At 46.2% G+C, this 16,446-nt stretch overlaps 1 protein-coding gene across 1 annotated transcript in view; it reads left to right on the top strand.

The window, feature by feature from the left end:
- The window catches only part of LOC119197536 (protein kinase C-binding protein NELL1-like), a 133,617-nt gene that overhangs the window by 18,472 nt on the left and 98,699 nt on the right, over window positions 1–16,446 (top strand). The window contains exons 3-4 of the mRNA XM_037453942.2: window positions 3,515–3,665; window positions 11,307–11,477. Of these exons, the coding sequence (XP_037309839.2) occupies window positions 3,515–3,665; window positions 11,307–11,477 (322 nt within the window). The remainder of the gene's footprint in view (window positions 1–3,514; window positions 3,666–11,306; window positions 11,478–16,446) is intronic.

Here is a 16,446-nt window from a genome sequence, read left to right on the forward strand (position 1 = left end):
TTTGTAGGGACTTCGTGGTACAGCAGTGGGTTTGTTTGGCAAGAGACTTTTCACTACAGAGTTTTGACCCCTACTGAACGGCATGACACGGATTGGCGTGTCAGGGTTCATCACCAAATTAGCATAGCCTACTTAGCCGCCATATTAAGGCTAAAATGCCTTCTGAGGGACCCGAACACATCTGAAAATGGCTTTTTTTTTTACGGCGTTTAAATATATTTTAGTTAAGTTTAAGTTTTTATTGTGTTATTTTGTTTTTTAAAATCCAATCCTATTGTATATTTCAGAATTTTCTGATTTATTCATTTTTCCATGTGCTTTGTGCTTTACAGTGGATTTTATTATTATGTGTCTCAAACTATGGGCCATTAGATGGGGTGTAGTGTAGGTACTTGCTTCAACATATCAGGGCAGATGTACATATTACTGCATTATAATGAAGACGAGGCAAATGGGGAAAAGATGGCACCAGTTTGGGTTGGCGGGGGGGGGGGGCTTGATGGATCTGTCGGCGTCAGCACTCCCACTGACGGAAGAACCGCGGAGCTCGAGGGGGTTTGTGACGACCAATGAGAAGCAGCTTTTATCTCGTTATCAGTCCGTCTTTGTGCTTTAGTCAATTGTCTGCAGCCGATGCCAGAACACTTGGACCTTTTTAATGGTGTTCCCTGCCACCTCTGATCCGCTGCCAGTGGTGCTGAATGTGTCTTCATGCGGGGACCGTAACAATGTGACTACTGTCCAACAGGAACATCCTTTTTGATCGGGCGCCCGAGTCGGGTTGGTGTGTTTGTGTACCCGCTAAAGGCTCGCCGCGCCATTCGCTTTATCCAGATCAAGGCCCGTAAACTACACATCAACTGATTCTGATGGTATTTAAAGACTCCAACCCCAGGATTTCACTGCTTTGTTGCTTTACTTCTTTTAAACTACATTAAAAATAACAACTGTTGGATGCAGCCCAATTTCTTTTCTCTTTATATTCAAAATGTTGTGGTCTTTTTTGGTCCATCCTCAAAGGGGTTGTAGTAAAAAAAAAAAAAAAAAACAGAGCTTAGCAGTACCTTTTAGCCCTGCATGCTGCAGGGATCTCATGAACAGACCTGCCGTCCTCAGGACGATGTAGTTACTGATGCGCTCCGCCGGCTGTGACACGGGTCGTCCACGCCACGCCGGGCCGGGCCGGGCCGCGGCGCACGAGCCCGCGCGGCCTTTGGCGGGCTGCGTCCGCCGTGAGCGAAGTCTCTGCGGGCCGAGCTCCTCTTCTTCACTGCCAGTTAGAGCGGCCATCTGTGACGCTCGTCTGCTCGGGGTGGGGGGGGGGTGGGGGGGTTCTGATTAAAGTGATGAGCTGTAAAATCAAAGGGCGAGGGGCTCTGACAGCTGGCTTCTGCCTGCTGCAGTGATCTTCATCTTGTCTGCCGGGAGACAAACTTTCCTGCTCTACCTGGTTCCCCCTCCCACTGCTAGTAGGTCTCGTATCGTTATTGGTGGTGGTTCGGGTCCTTTGTGCTAAACTGACAGTCGGCACGCTGTAATCTTGGCCACGGCGTGTGTGAGGGAGCGTCTCATTTAATGATGTACGTTTTGGGTCGAAGCCCCTTTTGTCAAACAGCATTTTGGTCCTTTAGCTCCTGTTCCAGACGTCTGCGCTCAAGCAGACTGCACTTAAAGCCCGATTATGTTTGGAATATAAAATACTACTTATTTTCAAATGTCAAGTGAAATATTTGACTTTGCTCGACTAAGCATTGCATTTCGTCAGTGCTTAATGTGATCATGTGACGCCTGCACTTTGTGGAAACGAGCCGATGCAGATAAGCTGATTCAAGAAGTCACAATAGTTGCCCGTACAATTCCATGGCATTAATACCCAATGTGATAACATGGTAATAGACAATAAACCATTATATCAATACCAACACATACAAGTGTTTGCAGACAGTTCTTTTGTGAATATTTTATTAAGTATTTTGCCAAAATGCATTTGAATCATACTTTTACCAAGTTATTTTACCTCTTTAAAGTGATGAGGGTCTTGGCCTTGTTAATGTTAATGTGGTGTGATGTTGGGGGATCAGAAAACACCATACATTGGTTCGTGCATTGTGCAGAAATGAACAATATCTCTTTATTTAAGCCAGTTGATCCATTGATCCTCCAGCCCCTTGTTTACTCTGTTGTGCCGTTAATCGCTGCAGATGAAATGCAGTTCCACTCCTGTTCTCATTTGTGTCCTAATTCGCATGCACGTCTTTTAGTTTGTTTTCTGCCTGTTTGCAGACTCCTTACAGCGATTAGTTTGTATTGATAACAGCTGTGAAGGCCGTGAACTAGAGGAGAGAAACCTGCAGTTTAAATGGGATTGAGTTAATGTCGAAACAATGTGTTGACCTTGAAGCGAAACCACACAGCTATTTGTTTTCAGGTGGTTTAAAAAAAAAAAAACCCCCCCAAAAAACGGATTCCAAATCACATCATGAAAACAGCGTCTCTTTAAATGCAGCCGGCATGTTGGACACCGGAGGAAGAGGCGCTGCGTGGAATAGGCTCTGACAGCAGGGAGGCTTAGTGTGGAGGCGGGCGGGGGTCGCGGGGGGGTGGGGGGGTGTGCACCGTCTCCCTGGGGACTTTTAAAAGCCCTTCGCTGAGACGGGCTCCTCTCCACTTGACTGTCTGTCACGTACGGCCCGGCTGTGTGGATCCACACACAGACACGTGGTCGCTGTCAACGCCATCGCCTCCTCCTCCTCCTCCTCCCCCTCCTCCTCCGCACAGGAGGGCCGGCTCCCGTTGACAATCGTTTTTTTTCTTTCCACTATGGGGGTGGTTGTGGCGAGCTAGTTAGCGAGCTGCCGCGGTGCTGGAGTGAAAATGGAGGCTTTCTGTTTGTTCTTCAATAGCACCAACTGAATAAATGTGTGCTATTGTTGATGCAATAAAGGTATTAATTTCATAAAGGTTGCGGACCTGCACTAAAGGAAACCAAACCAGTGAGCGATGCTACTGCAGGTGTAAAGTCACGAATTGCCAATGAAGATGTGGACTTATTGTTGGTGCTGGATAAAGAGTAAAGTGACCTCCAAAATGTTCAAATATTTGTACTGAATGAATGCCACTACATTGCTTATGATTAAAATAATTAAAATAATTAATTACAAAAAATAAATACATTGTATATACACTTATTGTTTCTAGTGTTACTCTTTTAAAGCAGTCTGACCACATTATATGGATTAACTAAGGGCAAACGCTTTAGAGCGACATAATGTTCTTCCCCGTGTAAACACGCACACATGTTTTAAAATGAAATGTCTAAATATAAATTTGCATCAGCACAGCGAGTTGGCATCCAGAGATCACTTCTACCCCGAACACTTTCAAAGTGTGAAGGTGAGCGACCACGTGCGGTTAGATGGCCTAATGCGATGTGATGGTGCACTCGGCACCACGTCGCCTGTGAAAAGCTCTGCACAAGCTCATGATTTCCTTCAATTTGACTTTATTCCTTCAGATGCCGGGAGAGCAGTTCACGCCCCGGCTCACATCACGGAGAGAGTGGTGCAGCTGTTCAGGAGGAGAAGTGAGTTTACCTTCTTGGCCTCCATCCAGCAGAAGTCCTCCACGTCAGGAGTCATATTCTCCATCCACGAGTCAGAACACAGGTAATCCGTCTGTAATCCTCTGCATTTTTGGCCTGCGGCTCCTTTTTTTTCTCTCTCTCCAGTACGACCATACATCCTTACCACGCTCACTGCACGCTCCGATTTCAAAAAAATTAAAATCCCATCTCACTCACGAAGCCGTTTGCGGATGGCTGCTGATGAGGTGGAGTGGAGCAAAGATCGGCGTGAGATTACTTCACCGCCGCTTTAAGTCGGCTCCGGCTGGAATAATGCGGCGTATCCTCCTGCACGCTCGGGGGTAGCAAGATAACCTTCCACGCGTTGTGTGTGTCAGACGAGTGCGAGAGAACTGAGCAATGAGAGTTTTATCTCAAAGCGCTTCGCCAACAGGCATCCCTGATACCTCGACCCCCCCCCCCCCCCCCGTAACCGAGCTGCAACCAGAGCTGCACCTCTTATTCCTCTTCTCCCTGTGAGGAACAATTTGAACGTTGGTTATCTCTCCTTGGCGGGTTTTCCAGGAGCCTTATTGGATGTGTTGCATCGGGAGGCTGCAGAATGTGATGGCTGCAGGACATGAGCTCACCCCTGGACCCCCCCCCCCTGCAACTGTGAATTGTTTTTAGACGGCGGGCAGCATTGATTTTTCTCCACTCGGCTGAAAGTAGAGGCCTCCGGTTCTGTGGAACACCCGTTTCGGAGGGAGCCGCCTTGGTGGGCAGTCGAGAGAAAGCAAAGTCATGCACGGTGGCAGTGATGGAGGTGGTCGGGAAGGGAAAGTTTAGACCTCCAGGTTCCAAACCTGGTAAAAGGCTTATTCTAAGGGCTCGACAGACATTAACTTAAAATCTGTCTTCCTGTCTGGTATTCTTGTGAAATACAGGATTCCATCTAGTCCGACCTCATCAGAAAAAGAGAGACCCTGTAAAGTCCAATGATAGAATTATCCGTCAATATTGCTTGAATTGTAAGGGGCACAAGATCAAAAAGGATGAATCCACTGCTCTAAAATGTGTTTAAAAGAAGCATCTGGTTACTCAAAAGCTTTGTTATAATAAATGGAAGTCCCATTGGAACAGAAGTTAGAGATTCTTTAGCTTCCTTACTGAGTATTTCCAGTTAAACCGAATATTTGAGCAGTGTTCAAGATGGATTTAAATCCAACCTTTTGAAAACACAACATATATATTATATGTATTTTTCTGTATGTATAAGTCTTCATGCTTCGAAGTGCATTTGGCAGACAATGCATGCTTTTATTTTCTTGTCTGCTGCATACGAGGTGGACTGGTGGAGTGTTTTTGTTCTCGCTGCTTTCATCCAGGCAAAGAATCTTTTCTACACCTGTGTGCACGGGCTCATTCCTCTTCGAGAGCCTCCTGTCTAATCCACTCCTGAAGAGAAATGTGTTGGCCCCTGCTGTGCTTTTAAGGTGACCCCGTGTTGCCTTTCACTCCCCCTTTCTCCCTCCATCCCTCCCACAGTCCCTCTCGTATTACCCGCACACATAATTGCCAGGGCGGCCCGAACGGAGCAGACTGGCTGCACGCTCCTCGTCCCTCAGGCCCAATGACACGCACTGCGTAGCATACGTAGCTCAGAAGAGTGCTCTGGCTAAGCAAATATTGCATGGCGGGGCACTTGGGCCGGCTCAAACACACTGGGCTGTCGTGACGCTGTGCTGAAGTCATTCTGCGATCTGCGCGGTGTTCAGAGGGCTCCTGTGTGCTGTTGATTGATCCGATTCCCCAAATGATGAGGCCCGTTTCTGCACTTAATGTAGGTACTACTTAATGTGACACGTTAAAACAAAGAGGGGCCTGGTGAATTGGGATTCCGTGAGTACCGAGCCCAATTTTAGGACATGCGATCCAATTTTTGCATTTGGGAGAATTGTCCTAACTGGCCAAACGCCGTGCAGTTAACTTTTGTTGGATTTTTTCTCATTTGTCCTTTTCTAGTTTTCTATTAATTCCCGTCGCTCGTTTACCAAATTCACACAACGCAAGATTGCTAATTTATGAGGTGGAAATGAGGAGTAATCTTCATGATTGACTGTTTATTACACGCTCACACTTACAGGTGATTTAGACAGAATATTATTATTTAACTACTAGGGGGTGTTCCCAGAAGAATAATTCTTGTCGATCCAGATTTGCTGAGAAATTTAAATGAGCGCGTGCTGGATCCTGTCAGTATATGCAACATAATTGTGAATGACTACAATGTGATTGTAGTGAAGGACAATTACTGGTCACATCACATGATCACCCCGGCCCGGTGGTGTGTAAACATGCACACGGGCTTTTAATGTCCGCTGTGGGTGAGCTTGGCACAGGAAGGGGCCATCACAGGCACGCTTTAAAATGAATGAATCCATTTAAAAAGGTCATGTTTTGTTGTCGTTGAGGTGGCAGATGTTTCAAATGTGGATATCTCAACATCTCTATGAGCCTGAAGCAGGCTCATTACTCAAACTAAAATAGAATAAATCAAGTCTGACACTTGATTCTCAAAGGTCTTCGTCCATTTCTTTCAACTATTGAATATTTTTGTTGATGAAGTAGTTACTGGGATGCACTTCTAAGCTGAGCTAAGCCAATCCGAAGTTGTTCTTAGACGAGCTGTTGTGCGAGTCCCAACACTGCGGGTGTAATTAAATTTGTCCAGATGGAGCCTCGACAGCAGACCCGCCGCCCCATTGTGACCGAGGGTTTGTTCTGAACCTCTCAATCCCCTCCGAAAGCCTTTGTTAGAGCTCTGCCGGTCCTTTCCTATTATGACACAGCCCCCCCCCCCCCCCCCGGCTCCACCACTCCGCTACATCCAATCATACATTCCTTCTCTCCCTTTTTAACTTCGCCCCGTCTCTCTCGGCGACAATCAAACCGTCCTCCCTTCCCTCCCACCTCCTCTGCCGCCGCTGCTTTTCGCGATCCGATAATATCCTTCCTCCTCTCATCCTGCGCTCTCCTCATCCTCAAAGTGAAAACATCTTGAATGAAAGCATTTCTGGGTACCCGCGGAAAGGAAAATGTTCTTTCTCCTCCTTGTGCCTGGGCACCGGGGAGCGGGGGGGGGGGGGGGGGGGGGGTTTATTGATGCTCCAGTAAGCTGAATAGAACAAAAGAAGCCTTTTTCTACCTACGCGGCATTTCTTCTTCTTCTTTGTGGGTCCTGGTGACGCTCTCATTGTCAGCAGCTTGCAGTTGCTCTGTGATGAACTAACTCAAAGGTCTCTCTCTCTCTCCCGCCCTCCCTCTCTCTCCCTCCATCCCCGCCGCTCTTCCCACCTGAACGCCTCAGAGGCTCCGGCCTCCAGGTTCCCCTCTTTCACGGAAACGTGCCGAGCTGAAGTCAACAGACGTTGCGAGCTGCCGACACAAAGAGGCCGAGGAGAGGGACTTGTTAAACTAGACTAGAAAAGTTTGTGGATGCGATACAAGTGTATCTTCAGCGCCAGGCGTGTCTGCAACAAAGACTGATTTAACGTGCATTCAAACGATGGATGCAAACACTCAAAGTAGTCTTGTCACTTTTTTCATCATTTTGCCCAAAAAACTAAATCCAAAGCGGCTAAAATGCGTCAGCGGTGCGTGTACTTGTCGTTCCGTCAGCTGTGAGACAACAAAACGCAGCGGAGCAAACTGTGAGGTTCAATTAAATAATATCTTAATAAAAGTTATTTTTTGCTTTTAAATAGAACTGGATGAATCTAATCTAATACATTTTTGTTTTGAAATGTAAATGACTGTATTCAAATTCTAAACATATTGAGTAGTTGGTCTTATTTCTGTTCCCTTAATATAAATGTGAGTTGCTACGTTAGCCGAAACATTGTTTTTGTGCTTCGCCACGGTCTCAGGACATGATGTCATCACTGGTTCAAAGCATTTAAGAGTCCAAATTTAAAGGCTCTGGTCTCTGGTAGCACCACAAAATAGAAAAATAATATTCTGAATTCATCCAGACGTCTGGGTCCCTCTACGAGTTTATCATTTTGTAGGGCTTTCAAATTACGTGTTGTCATTTGTTTGTTGACGTGAAACGTATCGATTCACGAGAGCTTTGAGAAAGGACATTGACATTCCGTGTGTCGGCTGATTCATTTGAAGTCTACAAAATGAGTAAAAAGAAACCCTCCCCCGGGCCACAGAAGCTGTGCGGTAGACGCCCGTAGGAAGGATCCCTCAAGGAAAAATAACTCACACACACAGCCCCACCAAGGCTCAAAAAGCCACTCACCGTGCCTCACACCCCCAGGACGCCCGCACCGTTTGTTGTTGGTTTGAATGACAGGACCCTCCTGAGCCCGCCCCCTCCTGGGAGGCCGACAGAATTCAGACAGCCTCGGCTGCCCTGTTCCCCCACGAAGGATGAAACGGCAAAGCATCGTCCAGCATTGGGATCAGTAAACACCACTGGCTGTCGGATACCTCGAGTATAAGAAAATGATGAGGAACCACTTGTCACCTGTGCAGCTTCTTCTTGGGCCGCTCTCCGTGTGGGCGGTGGACGACGGGACCCTTTGACCCCGGTGGTCACGCCGCTCGAGCTTTCAGCGGCGATTTCAATCAAAACTGGAACGATTTTCAAAAGGGGAAGATAGGTTGGAAAAAATACCAGCGTTACCTCTTTGTAGAGAGCATTCCTTTTCAAAGTAGCTTTTCCATCGGTTCAAGAGCCTCTTATCAGGAAAGTTATTTCTCCAGTAAACCTTTTTTTTTTTTTTGTTAGGTTCCTCTTCAAAGGAATGGACAAAATTGGCAAGACATCTATTTGAACCTTTTAGGCGCCATGTTGCTAGTAGCTTTTCCAGCTTGACCCATCATATTAAGGTGTGTCTGTCTACATTCGCCTCATGCTATGATGCAGAACCCAGGGCAGATGAATGACAGTGAAGTTTAATATGAAGACTTGACCTTAGAAAATAAAAAAAGTCTTTCCTTGCGCTCGCTTTTCTTTGAAGATGGTTGTTTGGTTTTAGTAGAAACAAGACTGAGATGAAGCTGCGTTGCAGGTCAGGGGCCCTCTCCTCTGAAGTCCACCTTCTCACCCCAATTGCAACGTAATGGACCATCAAAGCCCCAAAGGCTCCTCGCGGGGCCGCGGTTCTTGGTCCGAAATGTGGAGGGCGCGAGCGGCGTGTCCTCCTCAGCCCTCGGCGTCCCATCATCCACCGTCTGCTGCACACTGTTTACTCGCAATCATTTGGTTAAATGATCCATTACATTCGGAGTCTTCTTCTGTCGCTGAACCCATTTTAATCACGCAGGAGTCTCCCCGCAACTCTGCCAGCCCATATTTTCACTTTGCCTGGAGGTGCTGACTTGATTTCCAGCTTTCTGTGGCCCTCGTGCTCACGTTCCAACGGTCTGTTGGATCCACGCAATAGGAAAAAAAATAAAAGAGCTTTGCAAAAAGCCGGCGATAAAAGCATCCGCAATGATAAGAAAGCCTTTAAAATAGTGATAAAGTTAATTGTTTTTACAGAGACACTAAAGGTTACATAACTCTTTCTATCAGGCAACACAGTTACAAACGGACTGCCTGCCAATACATTCCCCTTCATTAAAAATGTTGGGGGGGGGGGGGGGGGTCAATAGCTACCACTAAGTGCTTCATAAAGTAACCGCTCCTGTAAAGTGGACTGAATGCTTTCTAGGATTATTTCAGTCAAATGAGGATGACTGTGTGTCCCCCCCCCCCCCCCCCCCCCAAGGAGTCTAATCTGGAGAGCTCTCGCGTTCACTTCCCTCCTCGCTCGATGGAAATGACTCCTCTCCAGCTGTCTTTGTCTCCTTTAGACGAGGGGGGGGGGTGCTGTAGGAGTGTCTCTCTCTCTCTCTCTCTCTCTCTCTCTCTCTCTGTCACAAGTGCGAGTCTGCTCGAAGCAATGAAATCGCAATTTAACGTCGTAGAAAAACACTTCTCTGTGTTGCTTGTTAATGTGGTGTGTGATAATTGTTTTCGGGATAACTAAGCCCTCTCTGCGCGGGGGGCTGATGGGCATTAGTCATTAGCTCCGTGGAGAGGTTTGAACCTCACTTCCCAAAAATTCTTCCTCTCTCATTCTCTTGGTTACAGCAGTTGGTTTCTAGATATTTGAGCAAGATGATGATGTTCGAGAAGCCTTAACATCTATCTATATATCTATATATCATATATATACATATATATATATACATATATATGTATATATATATTATATATTCATTCTAAGATATTGATATGCATGGAGGCGACAGCAGCGTGTAGCAAAGAGGCGGCGTATAATAATTCAAACAACAAAGGGGAAATGCTGTCCCCTCAATGCTAATGTAAACCCTGGTTGGATAAGGATTCACAATTGGATATGAAGATGAAATCTGATGCGTAGCTTCAGTGTTAAAACTGATAAAATAATTGCTGTCTGTGGTTCTGGGCTGTGGCAATCATTTAGAAAAATAATAGCTCGCAGCAACGTATGGAAAAAAAGAACTGTGAACTTAGTTCAAATATTTTGAAGTTTGATCTATGAACTGAACTAGTTCATTTTAAAATTTGTGAACTGAACTTTGAACTAGTTCATGGAGAAAGTGAACTTTCCCAACACTGGGTGGAACCTTCCTCCCCGGACTCGCCTCATGTCGTTGAGCTGCAAGGCAAAGAGAGGCCTGCACTTCCACTGTGCATGCGGTATTATATCTGAAGTGTGTTGTTTTTGTGCCCATTATGGGGGATAAATGGCCCCAGAAGAACTGTCTGGGAGGGTAGAAAGGAGTAGCAGCTACTCTGGAGAAGAGGAAGCAGAAGTGCTGCTGCTGCGTAACCAGCGAGGAGCACGAACGTCTTTATTCGCTTCCCTTCGGTTGGACAAGCTGTCGGGCATCTTCTCACACACGGCTGTTTGATGAAACATCGACTCACTGTCATTTGTGCCCACTGTGCTGTGGTTTGATTTAGCTGTTTTTAGGGGTCAGGATGAGAGCGGCCTTTTTAATAAATGTCGAATCATCGCTGTGTTCGGCTACAAAAGGATTCTTTGTTGATTCAATTATATTTTCATTTTTATTTTGGGACAAAATGTTTTCGTCCTACAACCGTGAAGTCTGAAATTTGGGCTTTATAGTCCATCCATTTGGCTCCAATTTAGGTAAAATGTGTTAATAGCATAGTATTAACAATCATAATGGTTTTAATGTGGATAAAAATGGACCTTTTCTAGCGCAACTGTGTGTCTAAATATATCACTTTACCCATTGTGTCCTTCAGAGGATGAAACATTTCAGAGACTTTAGTGCCAGTCTGACACTAGTCTATAAGACGAGCTGATTGGTTGTAAGGTAACACTTTGTCTTTAGCAGAAGGCGTGTTACAGGTCGAATGATGAATTTCCTTTCTCCATGTGAATAACTAATTATTAACTGTAAATGAAAATACTAGAATGAGCCGTTTCCGAGTCAGCAGATTTTCATTTTCATTTTTTCTCCATTTCTCAATGAAACTGTTCTTTCCAAGATCACAGTCAGTATTGTGCTCCTTTTAGATAGATATCATTTCTAGTCAGGACTTTGAGCACGGCTTTGCACCCGATCTGATTTCCTCCCATAAACAAGACTTTATGCTGAAACATGTTCTACGTCAACCATTTCCCTCTCCCGCTGACCTCCTCCTCCTCCTCCTCCTCCTCCCCCCCAGTTACTTCGAGCTGGAGAGCAGCGGCGTGAGGGAGGAGATCCGCTACCACTACCGCTTCAAAGGCAAGCCGCGCTCCGAGTCCTTCCCCTACCGCCTCGCCGACGGCCAGTGGCACAAGATCGCCCTCACCATCAGCGCCACGCACCTGCTGCTGCACGTCGACTGCAACAGGTAACACACACACACACACACACACCTGGCAATGTAGCAGAAGCAGAAAAGACCCCGAGGGGGCCGCGGGCCGAGCTCACGCTGTTTCCCCAATCAAGTGGAAGGTAACGATGACATAATCGCCCCCGGGTCGATCGGGCAGTTGAAGGGGCCTTTTTGAAGGGATCGCTCGGTCACTGCTGATCCATATAAAACCTGCACTTGAGCTGTGGCGATTGCTCTTGACCCCCCCCCCCCCCCGAGAGCCAGGGAGCCGTCGCTTGTTGTTGTCGGCGCGCGTGAAACCAGCAGAGTAGAGACAGAGATAGAGCTGTATTATTCATAGAGACGGGGGGGGGCGCATTGTGTCGTATTGATTCTTCCCAGACGCCCATTATTCCCATCAGGCTGCTGGTTTGTCGATTAATTACCGTTGCAGTGACTGCAGCAAAGATAAAAGAGAGCATCTGGGAGAGAAGATCAAGACGTAATTGTACTGAAATTAGAATCAAAAACTTTTGACTCGCTTACAGTGCTTGGGGGGGGGGGGGGGGCAGAGATAATTAAGACCTGGTTAGATGGGATGGGTTTTGGTCACATGAAATCAGGCTGATGGTAAACGGGAGATCATTTCAGGGGGCGGGAGCCGGAGTTTCAGATGAGGCGGAGAAAAGATGCATACGTTTGCATTGAAACTGCTTTTACAAACATTCTTACAACAGTAATTACATGAAATGGAACACCGTTTCCACGGCAACATACCGCCATGATTGTGTCGTCCTGGAGGCCCTGGTATTTGTTTTTCCCGCGCCCCCCCAGAAGGGGTCCAGGGTCTACCGTCTCTCCATCATCTCCCTGTGAGCCAAACTGAAGTGGAGATGATTTTAGACCGCTATAAAACACATTATTATTGTTTTGTAAAGATGAATCTAAAGAAGATCTTCATGCAGAGCCACCCCCCGTGAAGCTGTTTTTAGTCCGAAGCTCAAAGCGCGTCGGGTAAACGAACACGTCACCGTGGTTACCGGGCGCCTCCCGCGGCGGATGCAAAAAAAGCTCCACCGGCTCATCTGCAGCAGCTCTCAGCTCTAATCACATGTTCCCCCCCCCCCCCCCCCCCTCCCGGTGCGTGTCACCTTGACCTGCAGCAGCGCCAGCCTGACACGCCTGCCTTCAAAGTAGCAATCACGGCTCATGATACCCGCCACCCGGGGAAACCACACGGCACTCTAAGGCGGCCGCGACCCCTCCTGCTCCCGGGCGTTATCTCCCAACCCGCGGCGAGGCTCTCCAGTGGGGGGGGGGGGAAACTGTTGTGTTTGTTCGAGCAAAAAACTCATTTAAATTCTAGCCGCAGCAGTGAGTCAGGGTCTGGTATTTTGAGAAGGAGGAAGAAGAAGAAGATGAAAGGGGAGAAAGACAATGACAGAGGGGAGACAAATCAGAAGCACAATGGAGCTGTCTGGACCGTAGTCATCGTTAAACCTCTAATCCACGCAGCACAATAACAAGTCACCCTCTGACAGCTTTATCTTTATTTGAGTGCAAAGGCTTACAAAGGGATATGATTCAAAACACTGCCGAATGTATTTTTTTTTTTTTCCTTTTTGTTGTGCAATTATGAAACTCACCAGACAACAGCTACCATGGCAACGCCGTTTGACCTTTCATAGACGGAGAATTAGCATTAGAGCCGCGCGGCGCTGCTAACACCGCGTTGCTTTCATGCACCCGGGGCTCAACTTCTGGGGAAAAAAAAATCACTCGCTCGCAAAGTCACCAGAGGAAGTTTGACTGGGACCCGTGTGGAAAGTTTGATTTGTTTTCACTCACAGGGAGAAAGAATTTTGTCCGAATGACGATAATAATCATGATATTAATATTGGCATCAAAAACTCTGGACCTGCAGAGCAACAGAAGACGGAAGAAAAACATTGTTTTCATCATTTGATCGTTCACTACAAGGGCAGCGATCTCTGCAACCTCTCGACTCAGTGTTTGTTGTTTACAGGAACCACCCCCCAAGCATTAAAGCAAACTATATCTACTCTCATATTGACTTTTCAAGTATAACAGAAGAAAATGTGTGTGTTTTTCATCATTAGTTCTCAAGCGATAAATCCTGAAAAAACAACACAATGAGCGGAATTTGTCCAGAATTAGCAATTAGATTTAGGATCCTGATGATTATAGAAGGATTAGTTACAAAGGCAGCTGCATGTTTTCCCTACTTTAATGTCTCTCCAACAAATTTAGACAACATCAGTCTACTTTTTTCCCTTCGATGATCTCCTACCAGGTAAATTCGGCTTCATTGACAACTGTAGGACGAAGCTTAAAAAAAAAAAAGTCTTTATCCCACCCGTTCATCGCGCTCCTCTTTCTCAAAGAAAATTGATGGCTCCATTATCGTTTACATTTGCAGCAGTTCAATTTTTGCACTAAACAGCACTTCATTGATTTCAAGGCTCATTAAATAGCTGTAGCTGTGGAAGGTGCAGCGCACCCTCACGTCTCCGTGTGGACTTTCAGCGCCTTCCTTCGGCCTTGGCAGCTCTTGCTTTATTTCAATGCTCACGTCACACTGAATCTGTGAAATAAATAAAAAAATAAATGCCGCAGGCTACATGCTCGAGTCAGAGTTGGGGAGTGGGTTTAGGGGTAAACAGGCGTCCTTCCTCAATGGCATGAAAACAGAACGCAGTGAGCAATCCCGACCCGACTACTCAAGGTCGATGCCAAAACGATCATCTCCACCTCCCCGCGAAAATGCAGTGGGAGTCATCATTAACGCTTTTTTTGGAGACCAATCAATCAAATGCTCAGTTTGTATTTTACACCACGCGGCCTTCGAGGAAACCGAATTGCTCGTCTCTTCACTATTCTTTACTGCCCATGTATTAAATCCAATTGATCTTTGGGAAGTTTTTTTTCTATATTCTTCATAAAGTGAGAATGTTTTTGTCATCAAATATATGTGGCAAAGAGTGATAAACGGATTTTTCTAAGCAATTTGACACACTAATTGAAATAGTCAAAAGTTTTTTCTTTCTTCCCCATTTTGATAAATCGTTAAAGGAAGCATTTCCATTTTTCCCCCTTGAAGCTACAAACAGGAATTGGCAACGTTATCCTCTCTTTGGCTGATGTGATCCATTTCTCACAAGAAAGCAAGTGGCCCGGCTTTCTGCAGGGCATCGGTTTAGAAGTTATCTGCCACTGGGTCTGACAGCACCACGCGAGTCTCTGAGTGAAGGACTCTCACCGCTCTCCTCCTCCTCCCGGGATCCATCGCAGGGACACGCCAGAGGCGAAGCCGTGTGGGACAAATGGACGCGGTTACTTTGTACAGAGGAAAGGCCGGTCGCAGTGTAGCAAAGGGACAATAAACCCAACAAGCAGCGTATTGATCCTGTTTAAAGATACATATCTGTTATGTGGTTGGTTTGCTCTCTCTGACTTTTCAGAGACATGTTGATTACTAAGTAAAATAAATAGTAATCAATAGATTTCATGAAAGCAAATGTTCTTTTGTATTGTGAAATAGCAAAGACAAACTGGGGGAAGGATATTTGCTTTTATTCGTTAGCAACAATCAACAATAAAAAAGTTCTACACTTTTAGCATAGAATTGACTCAATGCAACTACAACTACTGTCACCTGATTCATTTACTCTTGGATACCTCATTTGAATTTAGTTTAATTCTTTAACTTTTATGTATGTCTTTGATTGCTTTAACATCCACATTTGGCCCCTTAAGGTTCGGTTAAGGTTTAATGAAAATAATAGTGAAATCAGTTCTGCTCACATGCTGCTACCTGGAGGTCAAGGGTCAGAGGTGTAACGTCTAAATGTTTTAGATCCCATCGTCCTGTCAGGTGACAAGGGTGCAGGTTGAAGGGAGGCAGGACTCAAGCGCAGGATCTTCCAAAACAAGTGCTCTTTATTCTAGAAAACCAAAACCGAGGAAAAACGTGCACCAACGAGAACTTGACATCAGACAATGACGCGACAAGGGACAACAGGCACACGGGGCTTAAATACACAAGGGAGGTGCAGGTGATTGGACACAGGTGGAAACACTCAGGCAATCACAGGACAAGGCAGGAAGTGAAGTTAACCCAAGACCACAAGGAACATGAAACTTCAGACTAAAACAGGAAGAGAGACCAAACCGTGACACGTCCTTCCTCTCAGTTTTAGAAAATCTCCCGATTCTCCTTGCAGAGATGTTCGAGATGAGGTCAAAGCGTGTTGCCATCTCGTCCTTTAAGTCACAGAAGTCACCAAAGCCTCCGCTGCGTCCTGTTAACGACTAAGTGAAAGCCTCCGGTGCCCCGATCCGCCGCTACATGCTTTTGCACTTTGTGTGCTGTGTTAAGTGGATCTTGTGGATCTTGTGGAAACCTGTAGCTTTCTCTAAAGGACAGCCTCACGAGGCTGTGTTTATCACACTGCCATCAAATCAAATGTCTGCACTGGGCGTTGTCACCGAAAATGTTCACAAAAGGGACAAAATGAAGCCAAAACCAGAGACTGTAAAACCTGGATCCAAACCAACAAAATAGTTGTGGATTAATTTATTCATAGTTTCAACTATTTTGTGAGTATTCTCTAACTCACTGACTGTGTATCTGACTCGAGATGAGGACCCTTAGGACAAACTGGAGATCTGCATTCTTCATAGTCACAGAGATTTAGTGGAGCTCCAACACTCGAATAAACCCAGCTCTTTCCTGGAAAGACACCCACAGAGGTGATGATTCAACACATTAGTTTATACATTCCATTGAGTGGAGCCCCCCCCCCCCCCTCCATCCTGACGACGTAACTCTCCTTCTGTCGTCCCACTGTTCTTCCTCTTGACCTTCACCAGCCTCCTCGATCTGGTGTGTTGATGCTAGACGAACTGGCTCAGTCTGGTCAGCTGACCCCGTCTCGCTGGCCCTCCCGTTCTCTCCTCCTGACGTCCACACACACACACACAC

Source organism: Pungitius pungitius, chromosome 4 (assembly GCF_949316345.1).
Source record: "Pungitius pungitius chromosome 4, fPunPun2.1, whole genome shotgun sequence".
Lineage (NCBI taxonomy): Eukaryota > Metazoa > Chordata > Actinopteri > Perciformes > Gasterosteidae > Pungitius > Pungitius pungitius.